General features: G+C 34.8%; 2 protein-coding genes across 25 annotated transcripts in view; one reads left to right on the forward strand and one right to left on the reverse strand.

Moving 5' to 3' along the window:
* Positions 1 to 7,676: 7,676 nt before the first annotated feature.
* Positions 7,677 to 8,802, forward strand: PMCH (pro-melanin concentrating hormone; the record flags this gene model as incomplete). The annotated part of the gene is made up of 3 exons (XM_084255182.1): positions 7,677 to 7,925; positions 8,271 to 8,469; positions 8,753 to 8,802. 3 exons carry the CDS (start codon positions 7,677 to 7,679, stop codon positions 8,800 to 8,802), a joined length of 498 nt encoding a protein of 165 aa, XP_084111308.1.
* A 380-nt stretch (positions 8,803 to 9,182) lies between these two features.
* The window catches only part of PARPBP (PARP1 binding protein), a gene marked incomplete at its 3' end in the record, with an annotated part of 38,159 nt that continues 23,036 nt past the window's right edge, over positions 9,183 to 24,305 (reverse strand). For 9 of the 24 annotated variants that reach the window (XM_084255568.1, XM_084255587.1, XM_084255566.1 and 6 more), the window contains 4 exons: positions 22,794 to 22,972; positions 20,157 to 20,238; positions 10,306 to 10,441; positions 9,183 to 9,526 (listed from right to left, as the gene is read on the reverse strand). In XM_084255568.1, the coding sequence (XP_084111694.1) occupies positions 9,183 to 9,526; positions 10,306 to 10,441; positions 20,157 to 20,238; positions 22,794 to 22,972 (741 nt within the window). The remainder of the gene's footprint in view (positions 9,527 to 10,305; positions 10,442 to 20,156; positions 20,239 to 22,793; positions 22,973 to 24,305) is intronic. The other 15 variants (XM_084255581.1, XM_084255579.1, XM_084255580.1 and 12 more) reach the window with 4 other exon arrangements.

The raw sequence follows: 24,305 nt of genomic DNA on the forward strand, positions 1-24,305 counted from the left end.
TTATCATCAGATTGTTATTTTGGAAACCAGCTATCAGATGACTTCAAAATTGCTAAGAATCAAAACAATATCCAGCAATCATCTTTGCAAGGCAAATGAAAAATCCTACCACAGCTTAGTCTCAACAAGTTCATGTAACTCTTGATATTGCTTAAACCTTAATTTGTGGCATTACGGTTTTAAAGCAATTCTCAAAATATTTGTCTAAACTCTAAAAATTGGTGATAATTCACTTGAATGGGTTCTTCATTGGGCTCTGTAAACAATTTTATTAATCCTGATTATATGACACTAAAAACAACACATCATCCAGTAATGAGGCTCAGAAACAGCCAGATTACTAACTTCCATAGACAGAGATGAATTCAAATATTTACACAGTTAACGGAAAAGAGTGAAAATTTCAAGACAGGCCCATTATTCAAATATACATTATAGAAATATAAATATTTCAATCAACCTGCATTTAGCAGTTGCAACAACGGGACACAAAACTCAAGGGTACCAATATTCCTACCTACCTCGCCTCCTTAGTCACTGGACTAATTCCATTAGCCCATGACTAATTCTCCCTGTATCTTCCACCAACCATACCACAAACCCACTGCCCTGTGCATGGTGAGAAGATATCTTATGCATCTCTATTACTGGAGTAAAACTGAAGAACTGTACCACCTCCTCAACTCTGAACGGGGTCCCACATTCATTAAGAATCTCTAAGCACTCCCTACACTTCTGGGTTATATAACCTTGAATCTCTCCTCTGATCCCGCAAAGACAGACTCAACTTGATTTTCCCCAGAAAGACTGGAGTCAACTCAACAACCAGATTCAAACTCTTTCAGAAGGGTAATCACCCAATTCCACTGCTGAGTTATGAGTCGCCTAAATGTCCACTAGAAGTTCTATTTCCTTACCAACTAATTATACCCCTTTTAAGGAAGTACTAGGACAAACTCTCAGGCCAGTCAACCCATCATGCCATAAGTCCTGTTGTCCTTCTGGCCTACCCAAATATCATCTCTCTCCCAAACTTCCATTTTCAAACAGCTCTGTGCGCCTTCACACCACTCTCCTATCTTTGTATTGCCTTTTGGGTAATAAAACACCTTTATAGGTTTGATATGTCCCAGGAGTCAGAGAATTTACTTGGATCCAGGAGAAGGTAAAGTAGTTGCACGCAAACTTGACAGCTGTCAACCAGATCAGTCAGCAGATAAGCAACATCAATAATGAGCTACAAAATGGCTGCTGCTTCACTTCCACCCTACAAGTCTCACTTAAGAACATCTCTTATGGCCCATTACAACTAGAAACACAGATTTATAAAAGGAATTTTTGGAATACACAGTTCAACGTAAGTAAATTTGATAAATTACATTATAGAAACTCTTTTTTAAATATTTTCTGATAGAGTGGTATTATTGTTTGGAAGAATTTATCAATAAAGCTATTTGAGCCTAAGGTTTTCTTTGTAACACAGATTTTTAATTTGTGGATTTAATTTAATATAGGACTACTGGATTTACTATTTCTTTATATGCTAGTCACATATATATATATATATATATATATATATATATATATATATATATATTTCCCCCCCTATAGCATTTGTCTTTCTCAGGGATCAGCTAATTATGACCTTCCAATATATTTATTTCTAAAAAAAAAGTTCTATTGGGAAACTGTCATATCTAATTATTATATACTGTGCATGACTGCTTTTGTGCCAGAGTTGAGTTAGATGGAATTGTATGGTCCACAAAACCTAAAATACTTACAATATGGCTTTTCATGTGGACCTGAGATAAAAATCAATAATTAGTTCAAGGAGCAAATTAGATAGTCCCAAAATAATGTACTTTCTGCCATTTAATTCTTGACAAAGGTACCAAAGCAACACAAATGGGAGAAGGGAAATCTTTTCAACAGATGGTGCCTAGACAGTGGCATACCCCTGTGAAAAAAAAGGAACTTAAAGCTGACCTCACACTCACGCCATACACAAAACCCAACTCTGAAGTGGCCCATAGACCTAGAAGTGAAAGTTAAACCCATAGGCTTTTTTTTAAAGGAAGCATAGAGGGCTATCTTCATGTCTTAGATGAAGGTTTCTTAAAACATAGAAAACAGTAACAAATAATGAAAGAATGATAAATCCTTAAAGCTTTACCAAAATCAAAAAGTTCTGTTCATCAAAACATTAAGTTAGAAAATGAATAGTTTGGAGGTAACTGAGAAATCATTAAAGTTAGAAAAGGGAATGTCCAAAGCAAAGGACATCTCATTAGGAGAAGAGAACTTATGTGTGTCTCCAATGTCTGACCACTGAGTAACTAGAATTTGCAACTTACATAAATCACCCTGAACATACCAGTATCCTGACCCCCCAGAATTGGGGAATTTGGAGAGACTGGTACCAAGTCTTCTCAAAAAGACTGACAAATGCTATCTAAATTTGGTCTCAAAGAGTACAATCTATCAGTGCCTTAATATGCAAACATTCTGGCCTCCCTGGTGGTGCAGGTTGTTGAGCACCACACTGAGAAGCTGCCCGCAGCCTCTGCAGTGCCAGTTCCATCCCTGCTGGCCTTGGAGCAACCCACATGGCGAGCAGACCTCTCCTGTCTCGCCCACTATTCCCCTCAGCAGTGTATTTCGTCGGTCTGCCTGTTCTGTTCCCCACTCTGTCTCTGGTGGGTCCTCTCACCCTCCCACACTTATGGCCTGTACCCCAGTTCTTGTATAAATAAAATAAACCTTTTTTTTTTTTTTTTTTGGCCAGCGGCCGGGGAACGAACCGGTGCTGCAGAGGCTGCGGGCAGCCTCGCAGCCCAGTGCTCAACCACTGCGCCACCAGGGGAGGCCCTAAATAAAATAAATCTTAAAAAAAAAAAAAAAAATGCAAACATTCTAGGCCTCCCTGGTGGCACAGGGAGTTAAGAGTCAACCTGTGAGGCTATCCACAGCCACTGCAGCATGAGTTCAGTCCCTGGGCAGGGAGCTACCCACATGGCGCAGCAGACCTCTCCTGGCTCACCTGCTGCTCCCCTCAGCAGTATGTTTCAGTCAGTCTGTAAGTTCTGTTGCATGCTCTGGTGGGTCCTCTCACCCCCCACATCTCTGGCCTGTACCCTAGTTCTTGTACGCATTTTGTTTCCCTATGAAATAATTCTATTAGTTTAGCCATAGGAGGCAGTTCTGCCTATATAAATTTTGTATTTTTCCCCACATTGGAGCATTTACCCTGTCTTGCTAAGGGGTGCTCTCAATTGCAATCCCCTACAGACCTCAAAAAAATCCTTTTATAGGGCCTCCCTGGTGGCACAGGTAGTAGAGCTCAGCACTGTGAAGCTGTCTACAGGCTCTGCAATGTCTGTTCGGTCCCCGCCGGCTGTGGAGATGCCCACATGCGTGGCAAAACGCTCCTGTCTCACCCGCTGCTCCCCTCAGCAGTGTATTTCGATTGGTCTGCCTGTTCTGTTCCTCGCTCTCTCTCTCATGAATCCTCTCACCCTCCCATACATCTGGCCTGTACCTCGGTTCTTATATAAAAATAAATAAATCTTCAAAAAAAAATCCTTTTATATGTGTAGATTTTAAGTTCTGACTCATTGCTGGGTAGTTCTTTAGCAACAGTCATGAGATAGACTGGTAATATATATACACACACATACACACACACACACACAGTATATCAAAGAATTGGTATTCAGGATATATAAATAACTCTTACAATAATAAAAAAAAAAAATCCCTTCCCTGAAAAAGAACAAAAGATTTAAATAGACACTTCATGAAAGGATATAGATGGATAGGTAATAAGCACATGAAAAAGAGTTCAACATCATCACTTATCAGGGAAGTGAAAATTAAAATTACAATGAGTTTCATCTACCAATATTGCTAAAATTAAAGGAAACTGACTTCCAAATGTTGGTAAGGAAGATGTGGAGCAACAAGGTTCTAACAGTCTTGGTTGAAGTTTAAAATGGTATAACCACTTTGGAAAACAACCTGGCAACTTCTTTAAAAAGTTAAACATATATCTAGCCTATGACCCAGCAATTCCCAAGATAAATAAAAACACCAGTCCACAAAGACTTGTATAAAATGTTCATAGAAGCTTATTCATAACAAAAAAAAAACCTGGCTACAACTTAAGAGTCCATCAATAGAAGAATGAGAACTAACTGTGGCATTTTCATACAACAGTAATAAATTGCAAGTAGCTACTTAGTCACACAACATGGATGTCAAATCTTGCTAAGTAAAAGAAGTCTTTCATTTGGTGTACCATTGTATGCAATCGTTTGAAATGCATTAAAAGGGTAAAATGGTTAATGGAGGAACTGGAACATAGATTCTAAAACAAGTATATCAAAATATTAATGGTAGAATCTAGGTATAGGTATTTAGGTTGATCACTGTGTAAATTAGTGTGGTGTATAAATTTAACAAGGAATTCTAAGTTTTCTTCTATCTTTTGATAATATAAATGAACAAACTTGGAATTTAGACTCAAAAACTAGCCATTAAGAAACCCAAGGATTTTAGTAAACCAATGACCATTCCCCATTTGATTTGCAATGGATTTACTGGGATTACAAAAGCAAAGATATGTTAACTGATTTGCAAATATATGGTGTTAGTAGTAGCTCTTTAGAAAATGAAGAAATAAACCTTTTGCCTTTCCAAGGTTTTCTGAACCACCCAAGACCTTCTGGCAATAGTTTTTCTTCTTCAAAGTTTCTTTCTACCACTTGGGGACACTTAATTTTCAGCATCAATGGAAAAGAAATCTACTATGCTCCATTGCACATCAGAGTAACCAATGTTTTTTAAAAAAAGTTATCATTAAAAATAAATTGGAAACTATCTCCATAATTAAATGGTTATGGGAAACCCTCATAATGTTCAGAGGCAATGACAACTTAAGGAAAATAAAGGAAAACATTAACTTTTCTTAACTGTCAAAATGGTTTGAATTTGGTCCCAGTTTGGGGTTAAGATCAGCCAAACTAATTCATCTGGTGGAAATTTAAAACAAAATACATAATTATTAATATTTATTACACTTCCAGAACAGCAGCTAAGGTTAAAAAAAAAAAAAGATTACTATTCACAAGAACTTACAGATTAAACAGTCACCTCCAACATAGGTTCAAAGCCTGGGAAACAAACCAGGGCACCAGGGCACATCTAACAACATTAAAAAGATGAAGAAGCTCTAAGAGAAAAGAATTCAAAGAATTTCAGAGTCATTTATAAATGCACTCTCAGAAAACATCTGCCTAATAAGATTATTTAAATAGTCCCCAAGAGAATCAACTGATAACTATTCCCATCCTTGACAAGATGTATTTATAGAAATCAGAATATTAAATAGTACAAAGAGCTTGAAATATGGTCCCGTAACAAGAGAGTTAAAAAGGAAATAATATGTGATACATATAAATTTTAGGTATCGAAGATTCAAATTCCTGATAGTTTTCCAAAGAAGAATTTCCAACAATATGGCAGACTACTTGTATAAAGAACACCTACCTCTCAATAAAAAGTACCTCAAAATACTAGATGAGGACATCTTTTATAAAGTATGTCTGAAATTGAGCTGGTGGTAAATTAAGGGAAACCTTAGGAGGCTATAAAAGAGAAAGTACAGTAATCCACAGGAGTTAACAAGGATTAGAGGCAGCATTTTCTCTGAAAGAGTCTGTGAATTTCTGGTAGCATAGCTCCTGGTTTTAATGATCTATATGTCCTGGGATAGAAGACAAATATATCTCATATCATACACAAAAAACAGATGAATTAAAAAATTTAAATACTAAAGTCAAGAAATTTAAACATTAGGAATATATAGAAATATGTTAATGATATCAGGATTGTTAGAGATTTCTAAATAACAATATTCAGAAAGAGAAATAAAAGAAATTTAAACATTAAAATTAAGCAGTCTGAGTCACCAAAACACATCGTAACAGGGTTGAAAGAAAAGTCACAAAGTGAGGGGGAAAATTACAACACATATAACTAAGAAAGAATTAATATCCAGGATATACAGAGAACTCTCATGAAACAGTAAGAAAAAGTCAAACCACCCAATAAGAACAATAGACAAAGATTTTTTTCAAAGGCATTTATATAGGAAGAAAGATAAGATAATGGGCTCCTTAATATATGAAAAGACATCCACCCCCCTTGACAGAGAAATACAAATTAAAAGGGCAGTAAGATACTCAAGTGCTAGCTACAATACAGAGCAATGGGAACTCTTATATACTGCTGCGGGGAGCTCAAATTGGTAAATACTATTCTGGAAACACTGTGGTATCAGAGTATGCAAATGATCCATAACCCAGCAATTCCACACCCAGGAATTCACCTAGAAAACTAACGTACATATGTACCATAAGACAAATATTCAAATGCATTTTCACAAAAATACTAATTCAAAGGGAAAACAAGTACTCTTATGTTCATTGCAGCACTATTTATGGTGCCATGGAAACCACCTAGGTGCCTAAGAACAGATGAGTGGATTAGGAAGATGTGTGTGTACACACTGGAATACTGCTCAGTGATCAAAAAGATAAAGTTTTGCTATTTGTGGCAACATTATGCTAAGCAAAACAAGTCAGAGGGAGAAAGACAAATACTGGATGATATCACTTATATGTGGAATATAGAGAAGTCAAACAAAGGGTCAGATAAAGTCAAAATAAGAACCAGCCCTAGAAAGCTATCTATAAAGCCCCAGAGGCCGAGGGAGAGGGACAAGAACAAAGTAGGAAGAGAGCACAATGGACTATGGATGTATCACTGACGGTAAAGGTGGTTAACAATACCTGAAGGAGAAGATCCTGTACTTCTAAAACACAAGCAATAGTGTAAACCAAGGTTACCTCAGTTAAAAAAAAAAAAGTATTCTTTTACTTGGTGATTTCACAATGAGAAATAATGTTTAATTAAAAAAATACAACGTACTCATCCAAAATTAATGTTTATGGAGCATATAAATATTCTCATCATGGCCTTCTTATTCATTAATAGCTAAATTCATTAATAAATAATATTCTTTTCTAAATCCAAAGATAAAACACACCTGGGAGGCCAATTTTAGATAAAGCACAGAAGACTTTTTGTTAATATTGATAGACACATACTAGAATCATCAAAGACTATGTCAATCATTTATGAAAGAAAATTGAGTTTAAAGAATACTTTAATGTAATCAGGATTAAAAGTAAACAAAACTTTTCTTCTTAATATCCTTGAGTGAAATAACTTTAGTTTCAGTATCTTACTTAATCACAAAATATACAGAAGGAAACAATAAAGATATGGAGAGCCTGGCGTCCTGTGGTCTTCCTTAAAAAGAACCCATTTTCAAGAGACTATAATCTACTCAACAGAAAGCATTCTACCAAGGATCTTAACTCAGATTCTAAGAAAATTCACACTCAAGATAAACAATACACCACTAAAACCAAAACAATGTAGGTATTAGCCGCATACAAAAGATTAGTCATTTCTAAAATGGTAAGACCTTGAAGTACTTTGTATTCAAACTGGAAAGTATATAAAGGCAGGAATCATTTATGAAGCAGCTTGAGAATTTTTTCATTTTACACATCCTCGTTTGATTCTATGCCAACATCAAACTAAGAATGGCAAAAATGAGTTTCCCTTTCTATATATTAATACTAACTTTTTCTCTGCTTTCTCAAGGCATTTTACTTTCAGCATCCAAGTCCATAAGAAATTTAGAAGATGACATGGTATTCAATACATTTAGGCTGGGGAAAGCCTTTCAGAAGGTAGATGCTGCAGAAAAATCAGTCGTTGCTCCTTCCCTGGAACAATATAGAAATGATGAGACCAGCTTCATGAATGATGAGGAGAACAAAAACTCAAAGGTAAGTGACATTGTGACTTGTCCTTTATTTCAATGGAAATTTAAATGGTTTTAATGAATGTTTTAAAAGTAAAATTAATACTTCACAGAATATGGGCAAATAGTCACAATATACATTAGGATAATTAAATGATTAAATTTCATATATAACAGGCTATTTTTCCATCCTGGACAACATCTCTTTCTCCAAATGGGTTTGTCTCCCCCCAAAATTGTATTCTAAGGTATATTTAGAATAAAAACAGCACAGAGCATTTTTGAATTGATCAATGAAAGTATTACACAATTGTATCATAGTTCCATTCCCAATAAGACAGTTAAACACAAATCAACCTTTTCTTTACAGAATGCAGGTGCCAAACATAATTTCTTAAATCATGGTCTACCACTGAATCTGGCTATAAAACCTTACCCTGCACTAAAAGGATCTGTAGTTTTTCCAGCTGAAAATGGAGTTCAGAATATTGAATCAACACAAGAAAAGAGAGAAATTGGGGATGAAGAAAACTCAGCTAAATTTCCCATAGGAAGGAGAGATTTTGACAGTGAGTAGTCTTTTTAAAATTTAATTCTTATATCTTAATACCATAAAACAGAACTCTGAGTTTAACTGAATTTGGATCCAATCATAACAAAATCAAATAAGACCATGGTTCAGTTACATTTAATATTAAGTGACCCCTGCCAAAGATGTGGGATTAAAAAGCATTTAATGAGTTATTGCAACTTTAATCACTCAGAATTATATTAAAGCCATCCTTTTATATCTTGCAAATATGTATGATAATAATATTCCTTTAAACAATTTAAACTCTTTTTTCTTATCAGTGCTCAGGTGCATGCTGGGAAGAGTCTATCGACCATGTTGGCAAGTCTGATACCTGCTGGTCCACTACATCTTTCCAGAAGAAAACAAAATCATTTAATTGTCTGTGGGGGAAAAAGCCCTTAATGTTACTATGACTTGTATTATTTTAAAATGTCTGTTCTCAAAAGAAGTAGTATTAAAATATGCCATTAACTTAAATGATATGCTTTACCTGTGCATTAAACTTTGTGAATATTCTGCATAAATACGACTTACTAGTTTTCTTTTTAAACAAAGCCTAACATGCTAACCTTACACATACTCCAGGCCAAAATGATAAAGTATCATAATTTATAGTTTGATCTCTTAAAAACTAAGTCTCTTTGGTGAATGGTTTTATTTATATATACATAATATGTATATAAACCTAAAGCACATAAAATGCCAAATTCATAGTCTAAAAAACTGTGTTAACTTTGTCTGGCCAGTTATCAATTTGTTCTTGGCAGAACACTTGTTGCTTTTTGTCACTTTGGCTACTTTGACATCCAATTTATTCTGCGAATTGTTTGATGTCTTAGGTATCGTAGCATTTTTATGTTGAGGTAGTGATTCACATTCATTATCACCCAGAATATTTTCATCATCCAAATCCACCTGTTTCCTTTTTGAGCTTTTATTTCCTGTATGACTACTTGATTTTCTTGCTACTTTTTTATTTTTACTTCTGTCCAGATGAACATTTCCAGAACTTGTTCCAATTGTTGATCTTTCAACAGAGGAATTTACACCATCTGTTACGCAAGATGAAAAAAAGAAAAGGAATTATATAATATATAGTATTACATGTGAGACTTTTACAATAAACTTTTACAATGACTAAAAAAATTCAAAAATTTATGATTTGCACTGCAATGCTATAAATGACATGATTAACAAATACAGCTATAGGGAACTCCCTGGTGGCGCAAGGGGTTAAGATACAACCTTGCTATCCGCAGCCACTGCAGCATGAGTTCGATCCCCGGCCAGGAAGATACCCACATGGCACAGCAGACCTCTCCTGACTTGCCCAATGCTCCCCCAGCAGCGTATTTCAGTCAATCTGCCTGTTCTGTTCCCTGTTCTGTCTCTGGTGAATCAGCTCACCCCCCACAGCTGGCCTGTACCCCAGTTCTTACATGCATAAATAAATAAATCTTTTAAAAAACAACAAAAAAAAAGACAAATACAGCTATATTACTACTTTATCACACATTAATGTGCACTTATCACACATGATTTTATAGCTTCTCATCCCTACAAATACTTGCATTACTTGACTGCCTAACATTTAATATTTAAATGCTACAAATTATTTCTTAAATATATTTAGTTAAATCAAATTTATTTCTATACATAAAATTGCATGAAGATATAACTTAAACCCAGGTGAAAAAATAAAAAACACACCCAAGTCTTTAAAAATATAAGCCTTTACATTTCACACTCTGTGGAAAAAATTATTTAAGTTAAAATCAATGAGTAGACTAGAATTAAATTGTTATTTAATTGTTCAAATAAAATCACTTACCAGAAAGGTCATTTTCCATGTGAAGAACACGTACACGGTTTGATGTTGAATCAACATAATCCCATTTATCCTTGTTTATCATGAAGTCATCTTTATAGGTACAAGCAAACTGGGATCTAATTAAGGACTGCTTCATCTGGTGATAGGTAGTAAGAAGAAAATAAGCAATTTATTCTCTATTTTTATTTATTTTTTTCATCTAGATAGCAACATACTCTATAGTAATCATGGTATCATAAAAATGTCCCTTAATTCATTGGGAACATCTAACCCTTCAGAGTTTACAAATTCATGTATTGCTATGACTAGTATTTTTGTTCTTTTCAGTTAAGCTTTATGTATACTTTTGATATTTTTGTAACCATTCAGGAAAATCAATTTTAGACTTGTCAGAAGCCTATGCTATTATACATTCTGTGGCTGAGTTATGTTGGAAAATAAGTTTTACTAGAAGCTTAAAAATAATATACATGATATACGTAGCCATAAAAAAACACAAATTTGTCATTCTATGAGTTACATAGTACTTCTGTTAGGGAAAAACAGCATATAGAATTCAAGAAATTGAAGAAGGGAGAAACGCTAAAACAAAAAAGAGAAATAAGGGGTGAAAGATACGAAAATAGAAAAGTAATAGAGAAATAAGCTGAAAGATAAGGTGGTAACTGAAAGACATTTTGTGATTCAAACCTTGAATATTTAGAAAAATAAACATTGTTCAAAGGTTTCATTTTAGGAAGATCTGACCAAATGATTTAATGGTAAAAAATTCAGAATATACTCTTGTCTTTATCTTTAAACATCATAATTAGGAGAAAATCAGAATGCTTTCAATTCTTAACCACTGAATAGGATGACAAGAAGGTAGCTTTGAATATGGATTCTGTAAGCATAGAATCAGTGGCTGTTTTATGTTTTAGGGACAGATATTAATTTCAGAACAAAGTAATTTATATAGATAATACAAATTCAAAAATTACACCTGGTTAGTAATGTATAACTACTTCCCATTCAAGTATAATGGGAAAATTTTGCTAAGTAATTAGAAATCATCCCAAATCTTTTTTAGAAATGTAAGTTTAAATTTCAAATACATGATTAAGTAAAAAGGACTTTGAAAATTTTAAAATTTAACACTTTAAAGTATACTACATTATAGTGGACATTATTTACAGAGTATATGATATAGATCATAAAGTCTAAGACAGCACAAAGTTATATATAAAGTATATATATGTCCTGTTATGTATCCAGAGGGCACTACATTAACACACTCAGATAAACATAATGGCTATGGAATAGTAGTGAATCCACTGACTATGGTGAAAAATTAAAATAGTCTCCACACTATCTGCTTCATGGAAGCAAATTTTCTCAAAATGACAAATTCTGTATTTTTCTGACTAGTAGAATCTATAAGAGCCTCCAGTTTCCAGATCTCTAAAACTTACGTTTGTTAGAATGAAACATTAGACAACTGGAGTTTGCCAACTTCCATTTTAAGCATAAAAATATTAAAATTGAAAAAAATGAGAATGCAAACATTAAAAACTATTTTTTAAAAAAAAGTAAGTAGGCTTGACAATGTCTAGAATCAGAACATATTATCTTTATGTATCTATATGAACACCACTATTATACAGTGAAGTCTTAAGATTTTTAACTAGCTCTTCCAAGACTTTCAGTAATTCCATAAATAGAGTTAAAGCAAATAATAAAGTTATTTCTATACATTTTGTTAACCAAGTGAACTTTACATTGTAGTACATCACATCATTACCATAACATTATCCATGAATTTTTATTTCCATCTGCAAAACAAGTATTAGCTGTTGACATTATCTTTTCGCGTGTTTCTTTCACTTCACCAGCTGTAGTTGATAGAGAATTATAGACACATTGCTTATAAAGAGTTTGGTAGGCAAATGGATGCTAAGTAGCTAGTTAAGATCACATTTATTATACCCAGAAAGCACTGGCACTTAGGGGACTTCAGCCTCCGAGCACAATCATCAACACTACCCATAAAATACTCTACGTAAGAATACCATAAATACATTATTTAGTTCAGACAACTGCTGTTTTCTCAAATTTCCTTGGAAAGTTGTACTATCTTAATATCTAACATACATACAAGTAAAACTCTTCGTTATATAAAGTCACAAAGTAAGTGCCACAGCCTTCTTTTTGAGGACACTTTCTCTCTCTAGGCCTACAGAGAAATTGTTGAGCCCTTAGTGACAGCAGGGAAATTAGAGAAAATTAGAGTCACAGGCCATGGATACTTAAAAACTAAGAATGGGTTCAAGTGTGAAAGGAAAAGAGTTAAAACCATTTATTTACTATAAAAATATTATTATAAACATGTAATACATAAGCAAGAACTACACTGTCCTGTGGAGATACTGGATACTGTGGGATACTTATGTCCAAAAGAAGTAACTGAGAGTAATTACACTGAGGGTCTTTCTTTCTTTTTATAAGATGTTATACATGAGCTTTCTTTTCCCTGTGCTTTACAAAAATCTCTTTTTAATCACTTACTAAGTCCCAACTATGTTACAGGCACACGCCATACCAAGGAAATCAGTAGTGTGGCTTCTCTACTCACAAAAATATTTTATTTATAAAATTTGCTGTTGACACATAGTTGGGAGAAATATTCAATAAACTGGACAACAGAATCAAGAGTGAAAAAATTTCAGAAGGCTAGCCATTCAGTTGAAAATATTAAGATGAAAATGAATGAAGAGTAACAAAGTCCCACAATCAAGTTCAAAATATCAAATACAGATGTACAGGATGAGGAGACCTTACTTAAAAATAACTTTTCGAAAGACCAAGCAAGTTTCACTGATCATGAACTTGATGGGAGCCTACAATGTGATGTTCAGTAAACAAATCAGCACAAAAAAGCCAAGATGATGTGATGCGAAAGGGACCAGATCTATTGCCAAAATAGTGGCATCAAATACTGGCTCTCTCCCTTACTAATCAGATGATCCTGGATATAAATCTCTCTCTTATCTATGGAGTAATGTCTTCCTCACAGTACTGTCAAGTTTAAATGAAGCTAAAAATATGAAAGGGCCACATAAGCTCTGGAGATCTGTGTTAATTGCATGCAGTGGTTAATGTAACAACATATAAAGAGAGTATTCCTATAGAGTAAGAAACCTGCTGAATTTGATTTCTAAGGACCAGGCCAACTCTAGAAAGACTCTAGTAAAATAACTCAAAAAATGAATTTACAATCAGCTCCTTCATTTTAGTTATTAAAACAATGCAAGCTACACTGGTTTGTATTTATAACTTAAAAGAGATGGCTTTTCCTTTGTTCATAAAAGTTGGGACTTTTTGCACAAGATAAGTGCCTACATAGAATTGAGATTACTTCCTGTTGCAAATCTTCCAAATCTCTCTGTGTATTTGATTTGGAATCACAAATAAGCCAAACAATTCCCTCTTGAAAGTGCTTTTGAAGTACTAAACAACTAAGAATAATGTCCAGATTCATACATGGCTGCTAAAATCATTTTAAAAGTTCAAGTCACATGAGAAAAGGATTGAAAGTTTTCCTTTGTAGAGTGATTTCTCCCCCTTTGGAAAGATTTCTATCCACAGTAAAATTGCAATGAACTTCAAACTTGCCAAGAATTGGAAAAGTCCTTTTGCCACAAGCTCTTTTTAAATTAAAATTATTAGTAGATTCCCAGTTTGAGGAAAATAATACTTCACATAGGAAAGCTTGACTCCAGTTAAATTAAGATGAATGAGTCAAAATATTGAAAAGTCACAGACACCATCAGAGTTAGCTGTACTAAAAAGAAAATTAAAGTTCTATACTGATAAATTTATCAACAGTTTGAAAAAGGAAATTATTCTCAACATACCTATTAAATAGGTAACTAAAAATAAATATTCTAAATGCATCTTTTTTCTTATACCATCACATTTTCAAAAGAACAGAGACTTGCTATCCTAAAGGACTTATGAATTTAATTTGTAAATATAGTTAATGATCCATTTCTTCATCAGGGACATTTTGTTTACTTTACTGAATAGCAGAAATAAAATATTTCTGACCAGAGCAGTCACATTATGCTTTCAGAACTCATAATTATAATGATTATACACTTATTTATATTTACTCTTTGGAAAGAGCACAAACCTTGAAGTCTCATACCTGAATACAAACCCTGTTATTGACCACTAGGAGTATGGTCTAAAAAATGATGTCCTCCAAAGCTGAAAAAGAATTCATCGGGTCGAGGGATATGCATGTCCTCTATAACACTTAACATTTAGTTGGTACTCAATAAATCCCCACCTCATTATTTCAGCCAAAATAAATTTCATTTTAGTATAGTATAATACAAGTATCCCATTTTCATTCTAATGAAAAATGCTGCTCACTTCTTTAAAGTCTTTGTTCAATGTCACCTTCTCAAAGATCTCAAAGATCACCTCTACAGATCATCTGATTAAAAAACAAATATGCACAGGCCCTCCCCTGGTGGCGCAAGCGGTTGAGCACCACGCTGTGAAGCTGTCCGCAGCCTCTGCAGCACAGGTTCAATCCCGGCTGGCCAGTGAAGGTCTCACATGGTGTGGCAGACCTCTCCTGGCTCGCCCGCTGCTTCCCTCAGCAGTGTATTTTGTCAGTCTGCCTGTTCTGTTCCCCGCTCTGTCTCTGGTGAATCCTCTCACCCTCCCGCGCATCTGGCCTGTACCCCATTCTTGTATAAATAAATAAATCTTTAAAAAAAAATATGCAGAGAAAGTTTCCTTATTCCCCTCCCCAACTTTGTTTCACTTTGTAACACTGATAACCTCCTAACACATCATATAATTTCCCTTTCCTGTTTTGCTTATTGTCTGCCTCTCCAAAAACAAGCTAAGTCCTACAATCAAACTCTTAGTTTGCAAGTGGGTGTGGTCTGGCCCTTCTGTATCCCTCTAGAGGAGCACAGAGTCAATAGGCAATCATGACCTTCCTTTTATATCCTGTTTCAAGTAGCTGGGGCTCCAGCATTCCCTGATCAAACTGCCCTAGGCATTGGGCTATAGTGACCTCTTCCTCTAGACTGAAGGCTGTTAATGGCAAAGGTGATGGGAAATAGGCTGTGGGTACCTCTTGGTAGAGTGTCCCTAAAAGTATGGTACAGAACCAAGGCTGCAGAGGGCCTGGGGGTACACCAGGGGCTTCCATTTATATTCTTGCAGCCAGTCCACCAATATTTGAGGAAAACTTGTCCGTGAGTAAGGGAGTTTTTGTCTGTGGAAGGTTTGAGGGCATGGAAATTATAAGTAAGCAAAAGCATAGAGATAGAAAAAAATCTACAGAATAGAGCCTATTCTTAATAGAAAGTAAGGAAACCATATGATACAGAAATGAGAGAAGTAGGCTGGGACAGTTCTTTCAAGTTCTTAAACATTCTGCCTTTGTCAGGGTCTCATACACATATTTTTATAATAAGCCTTACTAAAAAATAACTTCCTTAAAACCAGAAAAGCCACACTTTCCTTGACCCACATTATTATTTTGCCTAACTATCCCAATACACAGTATCTTTTTACTACTATGACAATCTAATACTTTCAGCAGCTTTTTTCCTCAGCCTGAAATGTTCCCTTCCATTCTCTCTGCTTACTTAAATCCTATTTATTCTAATTTCTCAGTGGTCAGAGGGCCATTTTCTCTATTTATCATGGGTCTTTAGGTATTCCATTTCAGTGTATCTTTAACCCCATAAAACTGCAAATGTTTAATAATCTGCTAGCCATGTGCAGTTAGTTAAAACTAAACAAAATTTAAAATTTCACTGCAGTAGACACACAATTGTTCAATAGCCACCAGTGGCTAGCACCTACAATACTGGACAGCACAGACACAGGACATTTCCAGAGAAACTTCTGTTGTAGAACACTGCTCTAGAACAAAAGTTTACAATTAAGTCTTGTGGTTGTTTCATGTGCTACAGATGGGTTCTCAAAGGACTCTAGGACAGTTTTGTTTCCTGGGTCCATAATATTGGAATCCAAGGCACCTTTATATAAGTAAAGGAAACTGCATCTGTTCCCCATGTCTTGCAACTACTAATGATGTGAAAGAACAAGTTAAGCTTTCAGGAATAATGACAATTATCTTGTCTCAGCTTTTTAATTCTTTTATTCTCTTTGCTTTAGTTTGGAGGTTTTTTTTTTTTTTTTTTTTTAATCCATTGATAGTTTACTATTGATCCCATCTAGGAGTTCTTAAAATTTTAGGTGGTTTTCTAGTTCTGGAATGTCTAATTATTTGTTTCATAGGTTTTAATCACTTTTCTATTGAAATTCCCCAATTTTTCATCTAATTTTCCCATCCTTTCTTCTGATACTTCACATGTTAAAATTTCTTTTAATTCCTTGTCAGCTAGTTCTAATATCTGGATAAATTGTGAGTCTGCCTCTAATGTTATTTTTTTCTCTTGACTTGATTAAAGGACAAATCTTCCTCTCTCTTCTCATATTCAGTATATTTTATTTCATGCAGGATAATGTGTACAGGGGAACTAGAGGCTCCGGAAGTTTTCTATCAAGAAGAGTTTCTCTTGTCTCTGTTGGGCAGACACAGTGATGGAAAGAGAACCTCAAAGCATTCAGGGGCTGACCTGGATGAGAGCTGAATTATAGTTGCCATTACTCATATACGAATCCTGACTCTTACCTCATTGTCAGGAAATGTCCCTCCCCAGAACTTGAACTGAGAATCTTATGAATCTCTACAGTCTTTGATCTAAAAATCATGGAGATTTAGTTTATCTTTCACAGATTTTTATAGACCACTCTTTGGTACCCCTACCCCACTGCATTTTGCACTGTAGCAGATATCTTGGAGACAGTCATGTATTTGAAGCAGTTCCCACTCCTCAAGCAGAGCCTTGTTTTCTAAATAATGTGAAACCACAGGGGATCTAAGTCTTCTGGACTGAGGATCCTCAGGCTTCTACTCAGCTCCAAAATGCAGCATGTGTCCTGGGTGAAAAATAGCTATGCAATCACAGCTCCTGAAATTTCCAAATGGTTTTCAGCTCCTCAAGATACACAGAACCTTTGCTGGTTCCTCTTTCCATGAGCAGAGTTTCTTTAAATGGGCCAACACCAGGAGCACTGGTATCTCTACTATTGACTTCTGATGCTTATGAAGATACCAGAGTTACAGCTGGGCTATTTTTTCATGCTTAAGTCCTAATTGTCCAAATACTTCATGTTTTAAAGATCCAGTGTTTTCTTGATCAGTTCACTTAAGTTATTAAGTCGATGAATGCTGATGATTATTTTGACATACATAGCTCAGAATGAGGTGCAAAATACTGCTAACCAAGCTAGAAGGAATAAAGCTGAACAATTTACAGGTAGAGGAGGTAAGTATCTTCTTGAAAAATCTTCTAATGAAAAGGTATAAGGGTGCTTATATAAACTGATAACTGGGGCTAAGAAATAGGTAAGAATTTTCTAAAAGTTCCTATCAAAACAATGAAGATTGAGGAAGAATCTTCTGATTTCCTTTGCAGGAGAAATAAATTGACCATCATAGACAAGTTTCCTAAAAAGCTACAGCAGGAAATAAAATTTGAGGATGTAAAATGAATGTTAATGAGCAGTTTCCAAAGTAGCTTCATAGGATTTTTGTGCTCAGAGGATTGTCTATATCTAATTATGAATTAGGAAAAGTTAATTAGTCCCCTAAATAATGACATGGATACTTCACAATCAACATCATTTACAGCATCAAAATTCTAAGTTCCCTAATATTTTCTACCACTGAAGTGCTCTTGCCAAGAGAGTATTTTAAGTGTAGATCATGTACTATTTCCATAACTCAAAAAAAGAATCCTATGCCAAAAGAGTGAAAGTAACAGGAAAATAAGTTAAAAGACTTTTCCATAGTTACTTAGTAGCAAATATTAGTAATAATTTTTCTTATTCCAACAAGTATTCTACTTGGCAGTGATTTAACTATATACCTGGCTAAACTAATTATTTTCACACTTTGTTTTTATAAAGAGCAATGTACTGTAAAATATAAACATCAAATCCTTTCTCTGTTGCCATTTAGTTTTAGAACTATGTAGACTAATGCAGCTCCACTATTAAGTAACGGAAGCAATGTAATTATAATCTCATTAGTACCAAACTAAGACTTTGCACATTGGCATAAGATATTTCATGGTAGTCATGAGATCTCAAATAGTAGCTTTCTCAGGAATTTGACATCCTCCTCTGCAAATAAGATTGATTAGATGCTCTCTCTTCTACTACCCAAAACTTTCTAAACTTGTCTATACATTTTAAGAACCTCCTCCTGCTTCAGACAATTTTTTTCATTTTGATATACTTGGACCTAACAAAATACCCCAGTGATCTTTAAATAAAAAAGTTTGTGAGTATGCCTAGCAGGGTAAAAATTACAGAGTTTGTATGTTATAGTAGTGCTTCTAATCAATATCTTTGAGACAGATTCTGGGAAGGCAGACAGGATAGTGGCCCCATGTCAAGTGAGAAAGTTACCAGAGAATGGTAACTGCAAGTAGGAGACAGCCTACAATCTCAATAAGAAGAGAGCAGGAGGCGGAGAAGGTGATGACCCTGTTTTGAGCTGCGTGTATTAATCCCTCATTTCTGGCTGCATGTGTGCTAATCTTCAGGAAGCTACTTCCCTATGTGTGCATTCGACTGATAGAGGCATCTTAGAAAGCTATATTTGGTATAAAAGACCCTGGACCTGAGTATTTTGGGGGTAACCTGCTTCAAGTGCCCCCTCCCTGTCATCACAGGGAGCTTCTGTGCTTTCCTATGGCTGAATAAACTTTGTAAAATTCACTCCTCGCAGTCGGTGTCCTTAATTTTCATGGCGCGAGACAAGAACTCAGCTGACATCATGCTACATCTTGACTATAATTATGTTAATACAAGAGTGACAAAATTTTATTCACAGAAAAACTCAAGGATGCATTAATTACTAACAACTAATAGTAACCAACAGAAAGACAAGGCTTATAAATAAACTCAATGGGTCTGAGCTAATTAGATGAAACAGATAACTAAAAGCTCTTTGCAAATCAAGACTTTCCAAATGGTAGTATAAAACGCATACAAACTAGAACTTTCAGAGTAGTATAAGTATGAATAATTGATAATTTAAGGATAATTATAAATCTTACACAAGAATTTTGTTAAACAGTGAATAAATTACCAATTATAGAAGAATACTCAGTAAGTGAATATTTAATAAGTGAATGAGTTAAGGTCGAGTTTCCTTTTTAAATTAATGCTAAAAAATTTTAAGCACTGAAAAACAAGTTATTGACTACTTATGAGCACAAATATTTCAAATGAGAACAGGAAAACAGTTCAAACCAAATAAAAATATAAAGAACCACTCAAGCCAATGACAATGTGAAATGTTCTCCTTATCTACACCTATTATTCTATCTCATCACTATGACTCCAGACAAAAACAAGTTCCACAGTCTCTCAAGATTGAGTTCAAGATATCAGAATGTAAATAAGAATGCCATGTCTCATTTATTTTCCCCTTCAATCATTGAACAGACATTTATTAAACTCTTACCATAGCAGGTACTTAATTCTTTCCTTCTTTAAGGTACAGTTTATTGAATAGACCAGAGACTGATAGTCAAGATTGTATAAAAGGAAGTTCTGTATGTCAACCATCATAACTCATTTTCCATTTAATTCTTATTGTTCCATATAAAATGTATACTTACCATATTCAGTTCAGTTTTATATTTTTCTTCTAAAAACAAATAATTTTATCATTTTCATGCCAGTACATTAAATTGTACCTGAATTTTATTCTCCAACAGTGATTTATTGATGCGTTCTCTTAGGGGTTTCACTGGTGAATTTTTCACTTGAATGGGAGATCTAGATATGTCCAAAAAGGCAGAAGTTTATAATTAAAGTAGTTCTTAATTAGTATTCACCCTTCATCTACCAAATTTTAAATTAGTATTTACCCTTCCTAATGAACCTGGCAAAGATTAAAAAGGGAGAGCTGGATTAAAAAAACCAACAGGTCTATGAAAAAATGTTCAACATCACTTGTAATCAGGGAAATGCAAATCAAAACTACCATGAGATACCATCTTACACCAGTGAGAATGGCACATATTAAAAAAACTAGCAACAGTAAATGTTGGCGAGGATGTGGAGAAAAAGGAACTCTCCTGCACTGCTGGTGGGAGTGCAAACTGCTCCAACCACTATGGAGAGCTGGGTGGAGATTTCTGGACCTACTAAACATAGAGCTTCCATATGATCCAGCAATTCCACTCCTAGGTATTTACCCAAAGGACACAGAAACATCAATTCCAAAGAGCACCTGCACCCCTATGTTTATAGCAGCACTACTTACAATAGCTAAGTTTTGGAAACAGCCCAAATGCCCAAAAATAGATGACTGGATCAAAAAGATGTGGTACATATACACCATGGAATATTACTCAGCATTCAAAAAAGATAAACACATGCAATTTACAGCAACATGGATGGCACTGGAAGGGATCATGCTCAGCGAAATAAGCCAGAAAGAAAAAGAAAAATACCGGATGGTCTCACTCATAGCAGGAATCTAGAAAACTTAAATAAGGGACCAGGAAAATGAATAACTGTAAGAAAGTGAAAATCAAAATCAACAAAAAACTATGAACCAGGGAGGTGGGGGCGGGGAGGGGAGGGATTGGGGTCAAAATAAGGGGGTTGCAATTGTATGGGGAATATAAAAATAAAATTTATTTAAAAAAAAACCCAACATCATCTAGTTGTTCATGATACTGTATAAAAGTGTCAGTATTCCTACTGTGAGAATGCTGAATATTAACAACGTACTCAGTTAATTAAACACTAAGTATTCAATTTTCTACTGTATGTAAGATACTGTATAAGATACTGTGAAGGACAGAAAGTTGATTAGTTCTTAGGCTCTAGATTCAAGCATCCTGAAGTCTAAGTAAGGAAATAAGATATCCACATAACTAAAATTCAAAATAAAAAAGACAAGTGTTATCATAAGGGAATTCGAGAGGAAAATATAGTTTAGAAGTTAGAGGGTCAGAGAAGGCACAAAAAAGAAAGAGACACTGGAATTTGGGAGCCTGAGAAACCTGGACCCCTCAATAAGTCCTTTTTGGCTTAATAGAGCCAAGATCATGACTTCTTTGACTGAAAAGACCATTATTAAGATTAAAGGACAGTCTATTCTAAGAAGGAATAGTTGATGACTATCAACTATCAACTAATAGTTATATTACTTATATTCATTCATCACATTGTTCTTCATTTTATCTTTCCAATGCAGACAGTTAAAATTTTACTTTACTGTAGACTGGTTAATTGTCTGTATAATGACAACTGGAAAAGCTATGGTAACTGTGAACAACTGAAATGTGTTTGGCCATATGATTAAGGACAGAAAAATATCTTTTTAAAATGAATGTAGGGATTAACTTTCCTTTAAAAAATTCTGTAAACTGAAAATAACATTTCTCTATTCACATGAAGAGAAAATTACAATAAATTTATATTTCTACCTAAAAGCAAACTTTATTAAAGCAGAAGCCAGGCAAAAGGAATTAAACAAAGGTTCATTTTCTTTACACTGTTTTTTTTTGGATTCAAGTAAATCACTGATAAAATAAGTATTAGATTTCTGGAAGTAACTCAAGCAGGAAAAAATAAAGAATCAAACAGTAGGATGATTTAGTAAAAATTTCTACAATGTACTATATATACAACCTTAAAAGGTTGTTATAGTTTTTAAAGGTGTCTATAAATGTTCATTTAATTAAAAATATCATTGACCAATTCAATGCTTAAACTAAGTGCTGTTAAAACTGTAGAGTCTTGCACATAATACCAACATTAATTTAGTAAGCACTTTTCTTCATAATGTGGGGAAGAAGCAATAAATACAAAATTCCAGTGTAAGTCTGGTGTATATGCTCTCTCCTGTTCTCACACAAACATGTGTTACACAATCCTTGGAGAAGAAAGATGTCAGGTTTTGGAGAAAGACACTTTTGCTCCTTGCTAACTAGTTCTCTTAGGAAAATTACTTAAATATTTCTCTCAAGTCTCTAATTCTTCACTGAGAAATGGAGATGCTATTACAAGATAATATAAGCAAAAGTTTTAGCAAGGTTCTTGACATACAAAGGCAAACAAGAAAATATTTCCGAAGCAAAAAATGAAAGGAAACCAAAAAAATCTCTACTTGGCTCATTGTCATATGCTCACAAAATGTTTCCTTTTTATATATAACCTCTTCACATTCTTTTGTCTTCTCTCTTCATACTCTTTGATAGGCTCCAAGTTTCCTACCACAGCATGTATTTCTTTCCCCCAGTCAATGAAGTGATTTTCCAAAAGTTCCCCTATAGACTGGAATTAACATTTACACATCTAACCTACACATTACTTACCTAAAAAGTGTAAGGATAGAAATTCCATGATGATGAATAGTGTTTTCATCACCATATAAAAGCTCTGCTTTGTTACTGGTAGGAGCACTGGCTGCTTCTTCATCCAAAAGAACCAGTAACATTTTCACAGTATCTCTGCCACAGTATGCGGTGCCGTGATTTATGGCATAAGATTTTGGCTAGAACAAAAATAATTTTAAGTAAATATAATGATCACTCCAGCTGGGTCAATCAGCCACTCTTCCATTTAATGTGCCACTGCTTCCCTTCATCCTCTATTGTTTAAGTAATTAAAAAGCAGCCACAAAAAGTGGCTTTAAGCCATACTAAGCCATTTTTCTCCCTTAAGCCATACTGAAAATCAATCTAATCAACTTCCCTAAGCACAAAAGAATACAGAATATTCTCAAAGGAAGACAATAGGTTCTGATAATAACATTAGACTTTACTTTTTTTAACTTTTTTTTAAAGATTTACTTATTTATGCATACAAGAGCTGGGGTACAGGCCAGAGGTGAGAGGGGTATGACAGGATTCACCAGAGACAGAGTGGGGAACAGAACAGGCCGATTGATCGAAGTACACTGCTGAGGGGAGCAGCGGTCGAGTCAGGAGAGGTCTGCTGCACCATGTGGGTTGCTCCCTGGCCGGCCGGAAATCAAACTCGTGCGGCAGTGGCTAAGGATAGCTTCATAGCTTGAGTCTTAACCCCTTGCACCACCAGGGAGGCCCCAACATTAGACTTTAAATCAGAAAATTTAGCCACTATCTCTCTTTGACCTCAGTATCATGATTTGATTTCTCTGTGTACTTTTTCTCTCTTATCCCAAAGAGAGATGACGTTATGGCAATCTGAATACCAACTCCACAGAAAGCTGAAAATATCTGATCAAATGCAAAAATGAAAAACCATTTGACATTTATTGATCCAATAATCATCATAGTACATACTATGTCCCAAGCACTCTGCTTATTCTTAAGGCTACAAAGGCCAAAACCACCTCCTCAAAGAACCTGGTCACCCAAGATAAAGGAAATAATGTTTTGTAGAAGGATAATGAAACTAACCAATAATTCCATGACAGAGTGCTAAGTGCTGTTTCTAACAGAACTTACACAAAGGGCAGTGGGAGCACACAAAAGGGTATGATCAATTACTTTGCAGTCAAGGATGGCTTCCTGGAGGAAACACATGAAAATAAGAGCGAGCACTAAGAGAGCACATGACACTCTCAGGTACCAGGTAGCATAAAATGGCTAAAGAATGGAGTAACCAGGGAGAGAGTTATATGACATGAACCTGGGAAAGATTAAAAAGGGAGGGTTGGAATAACTTTGCAATTAGAGAAAAGGATACAGAAAAATGTAAAATAATAATACATAGAGATATAAGCTAGTACAAACTCTAGTTGGGTTTGATGCTAACTTACCATGGTGTGTGCTGTATAGTTGGTAAAACTGCATTACTTCACTGTGCTTCACTTACACTCACTGGTGAAATAGGGAGTGATG

This window comes from Talpa europaea (genome assembly GCF_964194135.1).
Source record: "Talpa europaea genome assembly, chromosome: 15".
NCBI lineage: Eukaryota > Metazoa > Chordata > Mammalia > Eulipotyphla > Talpidae > Talpa > Talpa europaea.